At 41.1% G+C, this 16,639-nt stretch overlaps 1 protein-coding gene across 4 annotated transcripts in view; it reads left to right on the top strand.

The window, feature by feature from the left end:
• The window catches only part of TRIO (trio Rho guanine nucleotide exchange factor), a 256,719-nt gene that overhangs the window by 87,144 nt on the left and 152,936 nt on the right, over positions 1-16,639 (top strand). For all 4 annotated transcript variants that reach the window (XM_075052205.1, XM_075052204.1, XM_075052206.1 and 1 more), the window contains exons 6-8: positions 1,092-1,214; positions 12,929-13,120; positions 16,495-16,626. In XM_075052205.1, coding sequence (XP_074908306.1) covers positions 1,092-1,214; positions 12,929-13,120; positions 16,495-16,626 — 447 coding nt within the window. The remainder of the gene's footprint in view (positions 1-1,091; positions 1,215-12,928; positions 13,121-16,494; positions 16,627-16,639) is intronic.

Raw genomic sequence — 16,639 nt, 5'->3', positions numbered from 1 at the left:
CTGTGGTCTAGGTAAGAAACTGAAAATTTCAGGAGTATGTGATTAGCTGTTTCAGGTGTCTAAGCTCTTAAAACTTTTTTTTTTTTTGGTTTACGGTCCTTATATTGTGGTCTACTTATAATTTGATTTTTCATGTACCTGGGTGGAATAATTGATTTGATAATATTGCTCTGTTAGCCAGCATATTTTAAAAGATCTTTAAATGAGTACTTACTGCTCATTGCTACCATTTTTTTCTGAACAAACATTTTCAGCTTATCTAGAGAGTAGGTGGGTCTTTTGAGCTGAGATATAGCAAAGATTTCAAGACCATTGCAGGCATGGTGGTGGTGTTAAACTTAGCCTTTTGCCATGTTGCTTGATCTTTGGAAACTTTGTCATCCATTGCCACTATTAACATATCTATGTACCTCCATTGATGGTCGTTGTCAGATAAGGTCTTTCCTAAAATTTGTTTGAATATTAAAATAACTTTTTTTTTTTTTTAAATATTTAAAGACTATCCTTAAACTTGTCTGGAAGAAGGTAATGTGTAACTCTGTGCTTAAGTATAGTTTTTTTTAATTTGTTTAGCAATAGAAAAGTTGTTTTCAAATCTGCTGTAAAGTTATGAACTCAAAATATTAAACTTGCTGCTAAAGTACTTGATCAGCAAGAATGAATTTATATTTAATTTCCTTGAGTTGCCATTTTCATTCTAAATTACTAAGCTGCTGACATCATGAAATGCTGACACTAGAGAACATATAAGCTTGGTAACTCAGGGCTGTGCTCCAAGCCCGTTTGTTTACTATGACTTCTTTGTAGTAATGAAGTTTATGACTTTATGATTATGACTTTACTGTAGCTTGTTGAGATAAACACCTATAGTAAAGATTTAACAGCCTCAGCTGTTTGGTCCCAAAAGTCAGATTTCAGCAATGATTTGTTTAAAATGTAGGGTAACTTACAACAGAAAGAGCATTGGTGTTAAATTTTATGGCCTTAGACTCCGTCTTCAGTGTTCACAGATTTCTCACATTACTTGTCTATGATTTCTGCCATAACAAATTAGTGATTTTTTTTTTTTCTTCCTTAATATTTTCTTGTAGATGTTTGACTGGATCACACACAACAAAGGTCTGTTTCTGAACAGCTACACAGAGATTGGAACCAGTCACCCCCATGCGATGGAGCTTCAGACACAGCACAATCACTTTGCCATGAACTGTATGGTAAGAACAGGCCCCACTTCACTGCACTGACTCATTGTCTGTTTGTTCTATGTTAAGGTAGAATTTGTCAATCATACACATAAATCATTCCTTCTGTTACAAGTAGTGCAAATTCATATTTGAGCACTGAAATTATAGAACACAAAGGAGGAAAATAAAGGGTAGCCAAGTACAGGACTACTGTGATCAAGCAACAAAATTATTTTGACAAAAGGCAGTATTCAGCACAACTTAAGCATTTTTCAAATATAAGTGTCCAAACTTCTTGAACCTGGGATGTGTATTTGAGTACTGCTTTGAGTTTTGTAGGAAATTTCAGAGTATTGTGTGCAATATGGAATTTAGCACTCCGTATGGAAAGAAACAGCTCTCTGGATCTCCTGAATAGATTGCAACTCAGACAAAAAGTTCTGAGAAGTAGTGATCAACAGCTGAGCCTGGTGTAATAATTTTCCACATTTTTAAGAAGACACACTTCTCATTTCTGGCACAGTAGAATGGAGCTGAAACAAACTTTTTTTATTTCAGTCAAATACTGTCTTAGGATGAGCTATCATTAGGCTGCAATTAAAAATTTGGATTTTGACTGGCAGTGAGTGAAAGCTGCTTATTTTCAGTTTTGTGAATTCCTGTTTGAACATGGGGACGAAACTCCCAAGTACATTTTAGGTCCTTTTCATTAGGAGGATTGGGGATGTTTAAATAACTTTGGGAGTCTGGGCCTACATCCAGTCCCTGGCTGTCAGCTCAGTGAAGGAAGAACACTACTAGTCTTGTTATAAATTAACATCCTTGGCAGCCCAAGGATGGGAGTTGAATTAAAGTATGGTCGAAACAATCAACTCTTGCAAGAGGGTGTTTTTGTAGGACAGGACTACTAATTGTGCAAAGAGAGAGCAGCAAAGTAAACTTACCTCGGTTATGCATCTTGCTGAAATAACAGAAGGACTAGTAAGGCAGCTGTTGTGTATGGTATAGCTAGAGTTAAGGCAATAGCAGACACAAGTAGAGAAGGTGCATTTTCTTCTTTTGCAACTCTGCTATGTTTGCAAAAGTTGAAAAAAATAAAAATCAATATGAACTTTTTAAAAAGAGTAAAGCAAATGCTGGGGAACATTGTAATTAAGGTATGTAACATCATATATGCATGTAACTTTGACCTTTAGGTTTGGAAGTTATAGGTTCACTCCACGGACACGGGGAATTGCTCCTTTATGGAGTACCTCGTCGTCGTTGCTCATTGCTCTGTGTATGAAGTAGAGCAGGAAGAAACTCACAGAAGGACAGTAGGTGTCATTGACATGAGATGACTTTTGGAACTTAGTTATTTTGGATGGCCTTTCAGGCAATTCTTGGGCTTGTACTCTAAAGGTTAATTTCTTCTGTCAGCCTGTCCTGGTATTAGTCACTGTTGTCCTCGTTTCTTCAAATTGGATGACTTCCTTCCCCCCGCCCCACTTCCATATTATTCAGATGCTATCAACAGTGGGAAGCACTTGAGCAATGCAGCATAATCCCTCCTGCTCAGTTATTGCTGTTAGTCTTTTGCTGTTAATCTCTGTTTTGCCTGTAGTAGTCAAATGTATTAATTAGAGGACTTTTTCTTAGCCTGTACAATGATTAAGGAGCAGCTTAAATTTGGGGCAAATCAAACAGTCCAAATATTCAAAAGGGGAAAAACAAGCTGCAGTTTTTTGATGTGTTTCTGTAGCATAGCTGTCCGTCCCCGTCCCCCCCCCCAAGCGTTTCTTGGCACAGAATAGGAAAATACAAATTCGAAACAATCAGTTTTAAGCAGTCTTCAGATTTTCTGGGTTTTATCTGGTTAAATGGCAAAAGCCTTACATGTAGATTAGGGGGAAGGATTAAACTGAATGTGACACAAAAAAATGACATGAACTGATGGAATTTTGGCAGGCCTTACTTTTCATTAGCTTTTAACTGGAAAAATGTTGGGCAATCTTAACTTCTGCAAGCATGTTCAGTTTCTCCCTGACCACTCTTCACATACACTCTGTGCTTAACAAGCTACTATTCATTCGCTGTTCCTGTCAGTGTAACTCTTCAGTGATCAAGAGTTGATTTAAGATCTCTTATATGAATGCTGTAACACTAGAGATGGAATTTAATTTTTAACCCATCTACAACCATGCAAATTTAATCAATCGGATGGGGTAGAGGAAAGAAGAGTAGCAACTATGTGTAAGGTTTATTATATGCAGGAGATTTTGAAGGCTTTTTCCTTGTGGCCCTAATTGGACCCTAATAGATCTTGCTTTCCAGGCAGTTTCCTTAGGCTCACTTTAGGTGGGGAAGGGCTGTTCAAAGGATAAATGCTGCCCAAACTGCTAAATCCAACCCCTTAGCACTTGCTTACAGTTTAACCCTGATAATTGATGTTGCAGCTGCTTTTCCCAATGCATTGTGGTTGCCACAGGGCACATGCTCCCTTCACAGCAGGTGCTACCCTGTCTCAATAGCCGACTCTCCCATCTCCCCTTCCTTCCCAAGTAGCAGCTTGGCTTTCCGAGAGGTGCAGGAGGGCAACTTCTGCAGCTGCTTAGGCCAAACTCGGATGAGAAGGAGCGACGGCCTTTGGGTGAGATGCCAAAATTTTAATCTGGTCTTCCAGTCTGAAATGAGCCACCTGGATGTAAACCATTGTGAAAGCTACTTAGTTCCTGTTATGAACAGGAGTTGGTTACATCAAAGGACAAAGAAGATTTGCTGAATACTTCTTTTTTTCCTTGTAATGGCTTTCTGCCATTTTTAGAATCTGATTTTCAGTATTACAGCACGAAGTAGCTGGAAGTTTAAATCAAATGTTGTAAAACGAAAAGGTGAAGAATACATTGGTAGAGGAGCTTTAACTGTACTTTCAACGGTTTCATTAGCAAGCGATATGTCTAGGAATCTTATGTATTCAGTACGTGATAGGCTCATGTGGTGACACTTCAAGGGAACAGGAATAAGTTCATGGAAGTCTTAAGCTTAACACAGACTGGTTCTCATTGCAATGAAAGTGTCCCAGAGAAAAGCTCGATAGGTGCAGTAATGTGCATTGAGGATGGACATGTGTTTGATTACCTTTGCTTAACACGCAGGTTGATGTGGCTAAAAAGGCTGCTGTCTGAAAGATAGTTCACATGTGAAGCTGTAGGTATGTGACCTGCTATTACTGAATTCGAGAGGCTGGGCACTGGTAAATGTCAAGGCTGTGTTTTTATAGGACAAGTAGATCTCATGTTCCTGAACTGTGGGGAAACATAAACTCACAATGATTCTCCTCTCTAAAGATGAGGATGGATTTTCAGTACAATTTAAAAGGCCTGTTTTCAGCACCAGTAAATTGCTGTTGTCAAGTCCTGAGATTTATTTGAGTTAAGCAATACTCAGTTTCAACTTGAAGTTCCTCTTTGGGTGACTAAACCAATGCTTCACTTCTCAAAACAAGTTTTTAGTACCTTTTAAGGGAGAAACTTGCCAGTAAAGCATCACAGGAGTTGCAAGTACAAAAATTATCTGTCAAGTTTTTGAACTGCAAAAACAAAGTGTCCGTGATTATACGATTAGTCAGTCTTGCATTCAAGAGTGGGGGTGACTGATTCTGTGTCTGTCCACTCTTTCTCCTGCCATTTTCCATGCGCCTGCTGGGACACAGGGGAAGCAAAAGCAGTCATGTGATGTATGGGTGAGGAAGATGATGTTACTTATTTGAATATTTTCTTCTTCTCTTTTGCTAGACCAAATGGCCTTGCTTTCGTTACAACTTAACTGTTCCCCTCACTGCACTGGTGAGGGTCAAAATGATTGGAAGGGGATGTAGGCAAAGTTAAACTTTCTTCAGAGAAAGCTGACACTGCCTCCTATTAAAGGGCATGCTATGACTACTTCTTGTCTTAAGGCTGATAGGACCGTCAGTAGAAGCTTTGTTTATTAACCATATTCCAAAAAGTCCCGTGTCAATTGTAAGCATATTGCTAAGTTGATTAATGTTCTCAGAACAGGCTGTTTGCATATACTAAACAACTTTATCAAGGTAATAATCAAGTAATGAATGTCATCCCCCAAAAAAGTGCCAGATGAGCACTGGTGAGAGTTTTGGGAGGTTAAAATAAAAGTCTGAACACAATGCTTGAACATCACTGGGTTTACAGAGTTAAAAGTTACGAAGATAAATTACTTGACTTGGCTTGCTCAAATCCAGCCACAGGGACTGGTGCAAATGAAAACATTAAGAAGGTCAGGTGAGGTAAAATAAGCTTAGCTGACAACTAGTGTAACTTTTTCCTCTTCCTTCGTAGTACTGACGTATTTCACTCTTGAGATTCTTTTTATTTTAAATATGTATTTTTGTAACCATACAGAGTTGTCAGTTGAGACAGACTTAAGCACCTTGTGAATTCTAGACTGCCCCGGGTCCTCTGAGTCTTCAGCATATGAGAACAAGACCACAGGTTGTGAATTGTGCATACTTTCTCAGATTGCTTTGAAATGCAGATTTTTCACAGAAGACTGTGCAGAATGGTGAACAGTAGTAAGCTAACTCTTCTGTCTTGGGGGGGACATGTCTGTTGTGTGGATGCTGGTGGGGTTGTTTGTTGGTGGTGGTTTTGAGTTGGGTTTGGTTTTTTTCTAAGCTAATAGATTGCTCAGATAGGGCTTTTAGTAAAAATAAATAAATAAAAGTTAAATGGTAAATTCCATCAACTCTCCAACCAATCTAACATCCCTAATAGACAAGGTAAAGACTTGAAATAGGCATGGGGCAGTAGAGTAGGTAAAATGTATTCAGTCAAGTTTTGGGTAGTTCTGAATAACCGTAGTTTAAGCAAACCATGGATTTGTGATGTTCTTGAAGTTCAGGGAATGCACAGCTGTGGATCCTGGTCAGGCTGGGAGGATGTTTTTTGAGTGCACATCCGTAAGGAGATCTTTCTGGTGCCAGAGCAGTTAATGCTTAGATGCAATGTCTGGATGTCACCAACCTGAGAAGAGACTGAAAAGGCAAAATGAGTTCAGGCTATTTCCAGCTTCTGAGGAGCACTCCAAAGTCAACAAGATGAAACAGAACAGGCTAGATGTGCAACTCCAAAGAAGGAAGAAGCAAATGAACAGATTTTAAAAAGCAATCAGCTGGTGAGTTGTTAATACAGCAACAAGTATGTTCATGTCAATGGATCATGAACTAAAGGAATAGACTGTGGTGTTGCTGCAAAGAAGCAGATCTTATTCCACTCTTGATACTTATTGGGGTTGCTGAACTTAAGATTTGTAAAGAAATTGCTCTGATTCAGTTGGTCCTACTAGAGAACTAGGTCCAATTTAGAACCCCATGCTTAATGTTGTAATGGAGAACATCCAGATGAAAATGACATGCCTGTAAGGAGAGGTTGAAGGCATGGGCATTTACTATGAGATAGTGAAGATAAGTTAAAAGTAAGAGAGGAAAGAAGGTGATGTTGGTGTTGGCCTATATAGTCTTGCAGTAACACTCCCTAGGTCCACTGTGAAAAATATAGGAGAGAAAGATAATAAATTTGAAGAAGATTGGAGTGGAATTCTATTTCAGTTATTCCAGTGCTGATAGCAATGCTTAAGTAGTTACCTGAGAATATTTTGAGGATCCTTGTAGTTGAAGAACAGGTTAAACATTTTCCTTAATTGTAGTCTGGATGTTGCTGAATTTATTTTTTTTCAAGGGAAGAGGTCAGGTGATACCTTTAGTTGTTCTGCAGCCCTCATCTTTGAAGTTTGGATTCCCAAACTGAGAGTCTTACTGTTGCTGCAAGAGTGAGAATAGAAGAGATGTTAGAAAACATTTAAATCATTAAAGCAGGTGTTATTTCATACACTAATGCTACACCTTGTCTTGCTGGCCATTTGTGTGTGTGAAGTGGCAGATGATTTGGGAATTCCATTGCTAAAATATTTCCATCACAAACGAATAGTTCAAACTCAGTAGTTTACATAGAGGTGCCAGTTTATGATGCTTATGGACCATGTCACTGAGGTGGTTGTTTTTAACACTGAATGCTTAATAGTCTCTGTGTCAGAAAACTACTATTTGAAATCTTAGAGCTAAACAAACATTTTCTAAATGGATCTGGGAAAATCAGGAAATAAAATGGAACCTTCGGGGCATCTGCCAGCTTTATTTTGTATTGAGTGTGATAGAAATTCAGTTAAGCTGGCAGGCTGTCACCTATATTTTCCCCTGTGTACTTGCCTTTCAGGCACACACCAAAGAATGACACAGTGCACTACAGCTTGTGTTAAGCTACTAATCTGTGTTGCCTTGCTGAGCAATACTTTTTTTATGGGTATGCACCCTTTAGGGATTAATCCTGCAATGAGGAGCTTCCCAGATACTGTCAGGTGTCTTTTTCAGCTTCTGACTAAAAGGCATTGTGAGAGAAAATAAGCGTACTAAGTACATTCATGTACTTACTATATGTACTGTAATGCATTGACTTGAATTGTTCCCCTTTTAGTTTTGTTACAATAATCATGTGTAGCACAATGAAAGAAATGCAGTATCACTTTAGCCTTTTTAGTTGAAACACATTTAGAAGCTGCAGATGTTTCATGCAGATTCACGTGATGTAAATGAGATGGCTGAATAAGTCTTTAACAGTTATTACCTGATAGCTGTTGCTTCTTTAACTAAAACCGGGATGTAAATCCATGCAGCAAATAAGATGTCAGTCCCTGGGGAATGAGCATCGGCTTATTTGGAACAGTGCTTCTCAAGCAGTGCTCAAAATATGCATTTGTCATTAAACAACAACAGTGGACCTACTTGTCCTTTTAGAAGATTGAACAGAATTTGTTAACCTTCGAGGATCAGTTAAAGACAGTCCAATTGTAGCAAGTTGCTATTTGAGATTCTTTTCCTACTTAACTAAACTGTCTCTTTTGGGTCATTGCATTGTAAAATATTGAAACTTAAAGCTTTAGTAGACATATTGGGTGGTGAGGGATATGATAGTGGAGGAAAAAAAAGGTTGAGATTATAAGATTTTTTTTTTTTTTTTTTGAGGAAAGGAATGTGGTATACATAGCTTGGAAAGTGTTCAACTGTCAGCATCTTAATTCATATTCATACTGCTACAGGGGGTATTCTTCCACACTTGTGAAGCCAGATTGCCATGGGAAAATGAATGCATTTTAACCGCAGCTCAGTTTTGTTTAACTTCACGTTTATGGTGCCCTGTCCTTCATATCTAATTGGCGTTCCAGAATTTCCAAAATTCCTTTATTATGACACACAAACAGTTCAAATAGCACTCTAATATAGTCTTTATTCTTTTCTCTTTTGACACTTGTTTTTTTTCATACCACTGTAAAAAACATGTAATGGCTTTCTGGATTCATTTAGCAGTCTCTTATTTATGCTACATACACTTTAATAGGCCTAAATGCTCTCCAGTCTTTTAAAATTTGTTGGAAATAGCAGTTTTGTTCTCTTCCAGTTCTTTGGCTGTGCTTAAGAGGAGAGCATAGATGTGTAGGATAACCTAAAAAATGAAAAGGTAGTATTGTGCAGGAAGGAAAAAACAGCCAACATGACACTGCTGTGCTCAATTTATGAAGTGGTGAGGTGTAGGCTGTGTCAGGTATGCTCCTGCTTGCATGGGTACAGTTACAATTAATAGAGACCTGTGCCCACTACCACTCAGACGAGTCAGCATAGTGAAGCCTGGAGGAACTGCAACATTTGCTCCAGCCCATCAGTGTCAGGCTCTGGGCAGTGGCTCGAGGCCAACAGGTAATGGTTCCACCTCAGATGCTCAGCGTCTGTGCGGCGTTGGGTGTCCGTGTGCCAGCGTTCTCCCCTGACCTCTCTTACTGGCAGGGGTGTAGTCAGATTTTGGCACAGGCTGCCCGTCACATCTCTCAACGGTAATACAACCATACAGTTTTCCAGCAATTTCAGGTTTTGTTCTTCTGTCACTTGTTGATCTGTGGCCTTTTCTTGAGGCTTGTTGCAGTCAGTTCTGTCCCCCTGGCTCGCTGGACAAAATTCCTCAACCCTTTATCGGGGAAGGTGGCAATGCTGCTGCTGATGGGTAGCTAACTGCTGCACGGCATTTTCTGTGTGTTGGCATTCCAGAAAGTACTGCGTGGACAAGAGGGAAAAATATTTTGCTGCAGAATGTTGAGATGGTAATGGTGTTTGTTGTTCTCTTCTGAACTGTTCTGTGTGGTACTGTTTGGCAGCTTGGTCCCACATGTAAATTTTTAGGATATAGGCAAGAACGAGTGCAGCTAACAGAAGTAGCCAACGGACGGAGCAGTTTGTGCTGCAGTTCATGGAGAAAGGGCCAGAACTCTGCTCAGAACAGCATCCATGTCCTCGGTAATGGTGGTGATGCACCGCAGGGCACAGTCCCCAGCTACTGCTGGACCAACTATCCCTGTAACATCAGAGGCCTCGACCCAGGGGGAGCTCCAGAAGGACACAGCTCTGTAGGTCCAGGGCTGCAGGGAATGCCTGTGGCTTCTTGCCAAGGCTGGGGCAGCAGAGATGGGTTTTCTTGCCCACAGGAGGTGTGCAGTTATTAAGGATCTGTGTCACCAAGTAAAGGAGCTGCAGGAGGAGGTCAGCAGTCTGAACAGCATCAGAGATAAGGAGAAAGAGATTGACCAGATCTTTTCCAACACTGCAGCTTCAAGAGCCTGAACTACCAACTGTACTGAAGGGAGGAGGGTCAGGCACTCTGTGCCTGTCTGGGAAGTGGAGACTCCCATGATGATGAAGGTTCCAAGGTAAAGGCTTCTGGCACTGGAGGAAAGTTTCTGCTCCACCTGAGGATTTGCAGCTACAGAATAGGTTCACTGACCTCACGGCTGATGAGGAGCTGGGAGCTGTCAAATAATGCATCTGTTCCATGTCAGCCACATGGGAGCACCAAAAGAAGGAGGCGAGTGATAGTAATGAGAGACTCCTTTCTGCAGGGAACAGAGACCCCCATCTGCCTCCCTGACTCATTCTCTATGGAAGTTTGCTGCTTGTTGGGGCTCGCATTTGGGACATTGTGGAAAGAGTTCCAAAGCTTGTCCAGCCCTCAGATTATTGTCCCCTGCCACTCTTCCATGTGAGCACCAGCAGTACTGCCAGGGGTGACCTCGAAAGTCTCAAGTGTGACTACATGGGTCCAGAGGCAATGGTCAAGGGCATCAGAGCCCAGGTGGTTTTCTTCTCAGTCCTGCTGGTGAGAGGGTAGATGGATCCTGCAGGTCGACAAGTTTGCTGAAGACAGCAAGGTATGTGGCGTGGTCGACATGCTGGAGGGAAGGGATGCCACCCAGAGGAACCTTGACAGGCTTCAGAAGTGGGCCCGCGGGAACCTCGTGAAGTTCAACAAGGCCGAGTGCAAGGTCCTGCACATGGTTTGGGGCAATCCCAAGCACAAATACAGGCTGGGCGATGAGTGGATTGAGAGCAGCCCTGCGGAGGAGGACTTGAGGGTTTCGGTTGACGAGAAGCTCAACACAACCCGGCAATGTGCGCTCACAGCCCAGAAAGCCAACCCTATCCTGGGCTGCATCAAAAGAAGCGTGACCAGCAGGTCAAGGGAGGGGATTCTGCCCCTCTGCTCCGCTCTTGTGAGACCCCACCGGCAGTACTGCATTCAGTTCTGGGGCCCCCAACTTAAGAAGGACATGGACCTGTTGGAGCGGGTCCAGAGGAGGTCCACCAAGATGAACAGAGGGCTGGAGCAGCTCTCCTATGAAGACAGGCTGAGAGAGCTGGGGCTGTTCATCCTGGAGAAGAGAAGGCTCCAGAGAGACCGTGTAGCAGCCTTCCAGTACCTAAAGGGGGCCTACAGGGAGGCTGGGGAGGGACTCTTTAACAGGGAGTGTAGTGATAGGATGAGGGGTAACAGTTTTAAACTGAAAGAGGGTAAATTTAGATTAGATGTAAGGAGGAAATTCTTTACTGTGAGGGTGGTGAGGCACTGGCCCAGGTTGCCCAGAGAGGCTGTGGCTGCCCCATCCCTGGCAGTGCTCAAGGCCAGGTTGGATGGGGCTCGGAGCAACCTGGTCTGGTGGAAGGTGTCCCTGCCCATGGAAGGGGCATTGGAAGTAGATGATCTTTAAGGTCCCTTCCAACCCAAACCGTTCTATGATTCTATGTTGGCAACAGGGTTTTGGTTTCTACAACCATGCAACCCTCTCTCTGAGGATCAAAGATGTGTGTTTGACTAAGTGGGGCAAAAGTATTTTTGCCAGGAGGCTGGACAACCTGGTAAGAAGGGCTTTATCGTAAGAATGATAGGAGAGGGAGAAGAGGACCAACAATCGAGTGAGATGTGGTGGACTGGGCTGGCAAGCAAAGGGTCTGCTGTGAACAAAAGGGATGCTGTAATCAACAAAACAGGGCTGAACTGGAGTTGCTCCAAGTGTACCCGCACAAATTAGGATGTGCCTACAGGACAGCATTATGTGGAAAGCTCTCATTCCCTTTCTGGGAAGTCACCATGACCAATTTCTTCTCTGAAGTACCTGTATGGCATGCCTGTGTTGTAGAAGGAGAGGCTGAGAGCGCTGGAATTGGTTACCCTGGATAAAGGAATGTTTAGGAGGGATTTTGCATATGTAAAATTATACATAAGATGGAGGCATGGGAGGGAGTGAAGAAGACAGAACCAGACTTTTCTCCATGGTATCCAGTAACAGAACAAGAGGTAATGGGCACAAGCTGAAATACAAGAAATTCCATTTAAACATAAGAAACACTGGAACAGGTTGCTCAGAGAGTTTGTCGTCTCTCCATCCTGAGAGATTCTCAAAACCCCACTGGACATGACCCTGAGCAACCTGCTGTGATTGAACCGGCTTTGAGCAGGGGAGGTAGACTAGATGGTCTCCAACCTCAGTAATCCTGTGATTTTAAAAACTTCATTCTAGATGTGCGAGAGTCAGTCCAATTGAAAGAAGTGTAAACACAGCATTATATACATGTAGCTCTGGAAGAGCTACTTGGAAACCTTTTGGTGGTGAAGTTGTTCTTGTTTCTGGCTTTGCAGGAATCAGAAACTCTTGATTGAAAATTAGAGCGACTAAGAGCCCTCAGTGAGTAATGCCAGTATGCTAGAGAATCTTTCAGATCTTTGATGTTATTTGTCTAGTCTTCAGTGCTAGCTGTGAGGCAATATAGTGGCAGGAAAATAAAATCTAATACTGTTGAACTCCTTCAAACTCAGAGTTCTGTGTTTTCTTACTTAAAAAATAGAAAGACTTTCAGAAGTCGATGTAAAGATTTGTAGAGTGATGTTGCACACATGCATACCATGGATAGATAAAGTGCTTACTAATTATACTTTGATTTTCCTGTATTGGGTGGGTATGAATGTCTTGTTGACTTGAACGTCTGTGAAGATTCTTATTGAGGCTGTTGCAAAATATGATTAGCTTTTCCTCTTCATTGTAATAATGGGTCTTTGTATAATATGACCTTGTTTAAGCTGACCATTAACATTAGCTTGAGACTCTCTGGTCATTTCAAGTTGTCCTTCTGCCTTGTCAATGATGCAGATAGGCTGTTACATTATACGCCTAGATTCCAAAGTTCAGCATACACAAACTTGGCAAATAAAACCAGTCTATTAAGGAGTGCTGTAATAAAGAAGAATTTTATAGAAATATACCTTTGTATTTAAGTGGTCTGCTAACTTCCACTATTTTTCCTTCCTTCTTCTCCATAGAATGTGTATGTAAACATAAACCGCATCATGTCAGTAGCAAATCGCCTGGTTGAGTCTGGCCATTATGCTTCACAGCAAATAAAACAGATTGCTAGTCAGTTGGAGCAAGAATGGAAGGCGTTTGCTGCAGCCTTGGATGAACGTAGCACGTTACTGGATATGTCCTCCATCTTCCACCAGAAAGCTGAACAGGTTAGTGAACGGGGATGGTGCCAACAAAAGTTTCCGTGCTGGAATGGTGAGTTGTACTCTTTGCTTTTGATTCAGACAGAAGTACAAGAGAGTGATTGAAAAGGTCAGCCAGAAAGCCAGAGCATTAATTTTTGCCTATTTCAGCTGATACTCAAACAAAAGCTTGTTCTCCTCAGGACAGCCCACTGCCCTTATATTCTCTACAGAATGCCTTGACCATATCAATGCAAGACAAAACTTAGCCAAGTTAGCTATATGAATCAAAATGATGTGGACATAAATGCTTAACTATATAAAGCTTTTAAGTTGAAAGAAAGAAGGAAAGGAAAAATTTTAGTATAGTCAGTATCAATATAATGCCTTTCCTACATCCAGAAATCATCACTTGTTCTGTTGTCCTCACCACTTCACCCCAATCAGTCCTTGAAAGTCAAGATTTAACGCGTAGTAATTGCTTATAGAAAACTAAGTTGAACTGGCCTGAAAGTTGAGAAGTCAATTAACTGTCTTCTGAATCTGAAATTGTGGTGGGAGATGTTTACTTAGTATCCCATATGAGATTCCTCCTATATTAAACAAAATTTTTAGCTGTAGGCCTATACCAATTATTTTAATTAAGTCATTAACCATGTATAACTGCCAGAGAAGAGGTATATGTAGGGGAAATGGGAATAAATATCCCCAAGTTAATAGTCTTGATGGTGAAAGCATGTTTTCCCCTCAAGGGAATTCAGTTCTGAAGGAGTTGGGGTGTGTGTGCTGTTGAGTCACCCATTGATATTATAGACTGACTGCTCTGTACACCTCTGGTGAATTTGGAGAGCAGAGGTTCCTGGGTGGTTGTGGCTGACTGAAGCTCTGGTGTGCTGTCTGGCTGCTGTAGATACTTTTCTTTCCATTTGCCTTGCTAAATTGGATCCAAGAAAGGTCTCATGTCTGATGTAACTTTAATTTGGAATAAATGAAGGAACCACTTGGGAGTTGATAACTGCAGAAATAGAGGGAGGAAGCACGCTTTATTTTTTTTCCTGATTTCTACTACACAGATATTCAACTTCATAAATGTCCAGAAATTAGAAATGTGACCATATTAAGATGCAAATACACATTGCTTTTCATTACGTTAGTGGTGACATTGGTTGAACTGTCCCTAGACAGACTAAGGTAAAGTATATAAACTGATGCCACTATAATAAGTATTTTTAGCAGGTTTTACAGAAAAGCCACATAAAAAGGAGCCAAAGGAATTGTTTTCTGGTATAAAAGTCACCAACCAGCTTGAAGCATTTGATAGACACAGTGTGGTACCTTATTAGTATTGATGCTTTTATAATTGCTTGGGTTATTCAGCTTTACGTTTAAGCACTGTCAGCCATACATGTAGGAGAGAGATGGTGAAACATGAACAAATACGTATACCCTGCCTCAAATGTTGTCCTTTTTCATAAGAAAATTATGTTCATCAGAAGTCAGGGGAGTAAATTTTGTGTGTGTGTGCTGGGCAACTGTGGTAGGGGTTGGTGTTACCTTCTTCAGCACTAAATGTAAGTGTAAACAGGAGGAGAGAGAAGAATGAGAAAAAATAGTGCAGCATCTGCTGGGATTAATTTACTTTTTAATTGCTCCTTCTGCGGTTTTCGTTTTATGATTAACTGTGATGGATTGTCCTAGTTGCTTTGTAAGATACCTGGCTGTGATATATTAGCTGTTTCATTAGCAGTGGAGAGTGAGCTCAAGGAAAGAGGGTTTGGAAAGAGAGGAATGACCCCTTTAGAGAATGGCGGTGCTTGACCTACATAAAAAGATGATTAAAAAGTATGCAGCTAAAAGAAATAACATACCTTTCTTGAATGTACATGTTCCCTTGCAAGTGACAGGTAAGTGTCGCTGCCTGCTGTCAGACACAGTGAAGACTGCACCCAGCTCTCAGTGCCTGCTGACTGGTGCAAGAGGTGTGGAGCTCTGTGGTCCCACATGGAGCTTCTTTTAATATTCAGTGCTTAACGTTAGAGATTTTTAAAATTGCCCCTTGATGAAATGAGAATTAAATAAGTATCTTAGAGTTAAGTACTCTACCTCCCTTCCTCCCAGCTTTCAAACAATGATGGAGTACCAGAAATGGTCTGTGGATTACTTTTTCCTCAAAACACTACTTGTGCTCCAGGGATTAAGATACTTATGATGAGAGAAATGGCTTGGTCTCGTAAAACTTTTGAGACTTGAACTTGACATCAATAGAGGACGAATTTAGTTTACAGGTACCACAAGTGCTTGGCTGTACTGAGTTTAACAGCTATGAAAACTCCTAGAAAAACAGATTCTTTTTTCCTCTTTCCTTTCCTAGCACAACGAGGGTATAAAATTCATGCCCCCTAGCTGTCAAAAATAAGTTGCTGGAACTTCTGCTGTGCATACCGCTATGATGGCAGTTTCTTGTCTGTCAAGACAGCTTAAGCTTCAGAGATAACTTAAATTGTCTGCACAAGAGATTCTGTTGCCGTATCCTCAATTTCCCCTGAAAGGCTTGACTTGAGCAGCTATGCTGACATAGCTGTGCGCTCAAAGTTCAGTGTTAGTCCTAAGAGACCCCCGCTTAAGTTGTAAATCCCTTACATGGTTGCTGCTGTAGGAGCTTACCAAATGGATTTAGTGCTTCTCTGTGTGTAGAAGTTAGTGCTTGGGGACTGAGGTGTGAATTTGCTGTGTTCTAACAGTGCTTTGCCTCCTTGATGATCTCTTTCCAGCAAAAGACAACTATGGAGTGTTTCAGTGAACAGTTCACCATTAATTCTTTGTGTGTATGTGTGTACACACGTGCAAAGTAACTTGGTTTTCTCTGAAGATCTAAAAAAGGTGAGGTGATACCTCATGATAACATGAGTATCTGCACAGGGAGTTGATCGGTAAAAGCTGAGGGTCTGGACTTGAAAGTAGTAGCATGTTTTACCTCTTTGAGTAGACAAGACCTTAATTGGCTTTCATGCATCTGAAATGGTAGGTGCAGGGTGAAGTAAACTTTTTCTTAGCTGTAAAGTCAAGAAAAGGAGCAAGAGTAAACTTGAAGCATAAGTATTGCCCGCAATTTAATTGGTTCTGAAGGCTGCCAACATACAGCTAAGGCTGCCTGTCTGTGAACGGCTCGGAGAGTTCCATATAACTAAAAGCACAAGTATAGTCAGACTTGAATATTTGTTTCTATTCTGATACAAGCTTCATTTTGGTTGGTTCACAGAGAAATACATTAAATGTTTTTCCCTTAAAAAAAGTCTTTTCAGTGGCCGTCACACAGATGCCAGTCCTTTTGTATATTACCAACGTGTGTGTATTTATTGATAGAACCCAAAATCAAGCAGAATATTTTTTCTCTGTTGCAGTACATGAGCAATGTGGACTCATGGTGTAAAGCCTGCGGTGAGGTGGAGCTTCCGTCAGAACTGCAAGATTTAGAAGATGCTATCCATCATCATCAAGGGATATATGAGCATATTACCTTGGCTTACTCTGAGGTAGGGGTCTTGC

The sequence above is a fragment of the Buteo buteo genome, chromosome 20 (genome assembly GCF_964188355.1).
Source record: "Buteo buteo chromosome 20, bButBut1.hap1.1, whole genome shotgun sequence".
NCBI classification, from domain to species: Eukaryota; Metazoa; Chordata; class Aves; order Accipitriformes; family Accipitridae; genus Buteo; species Buteo buteo.
The sequence above is the reverse complement of the archived record's forward strand: the minus strand, read 5'-3'. Positions and strand labels throughout refer to the sequence as shown.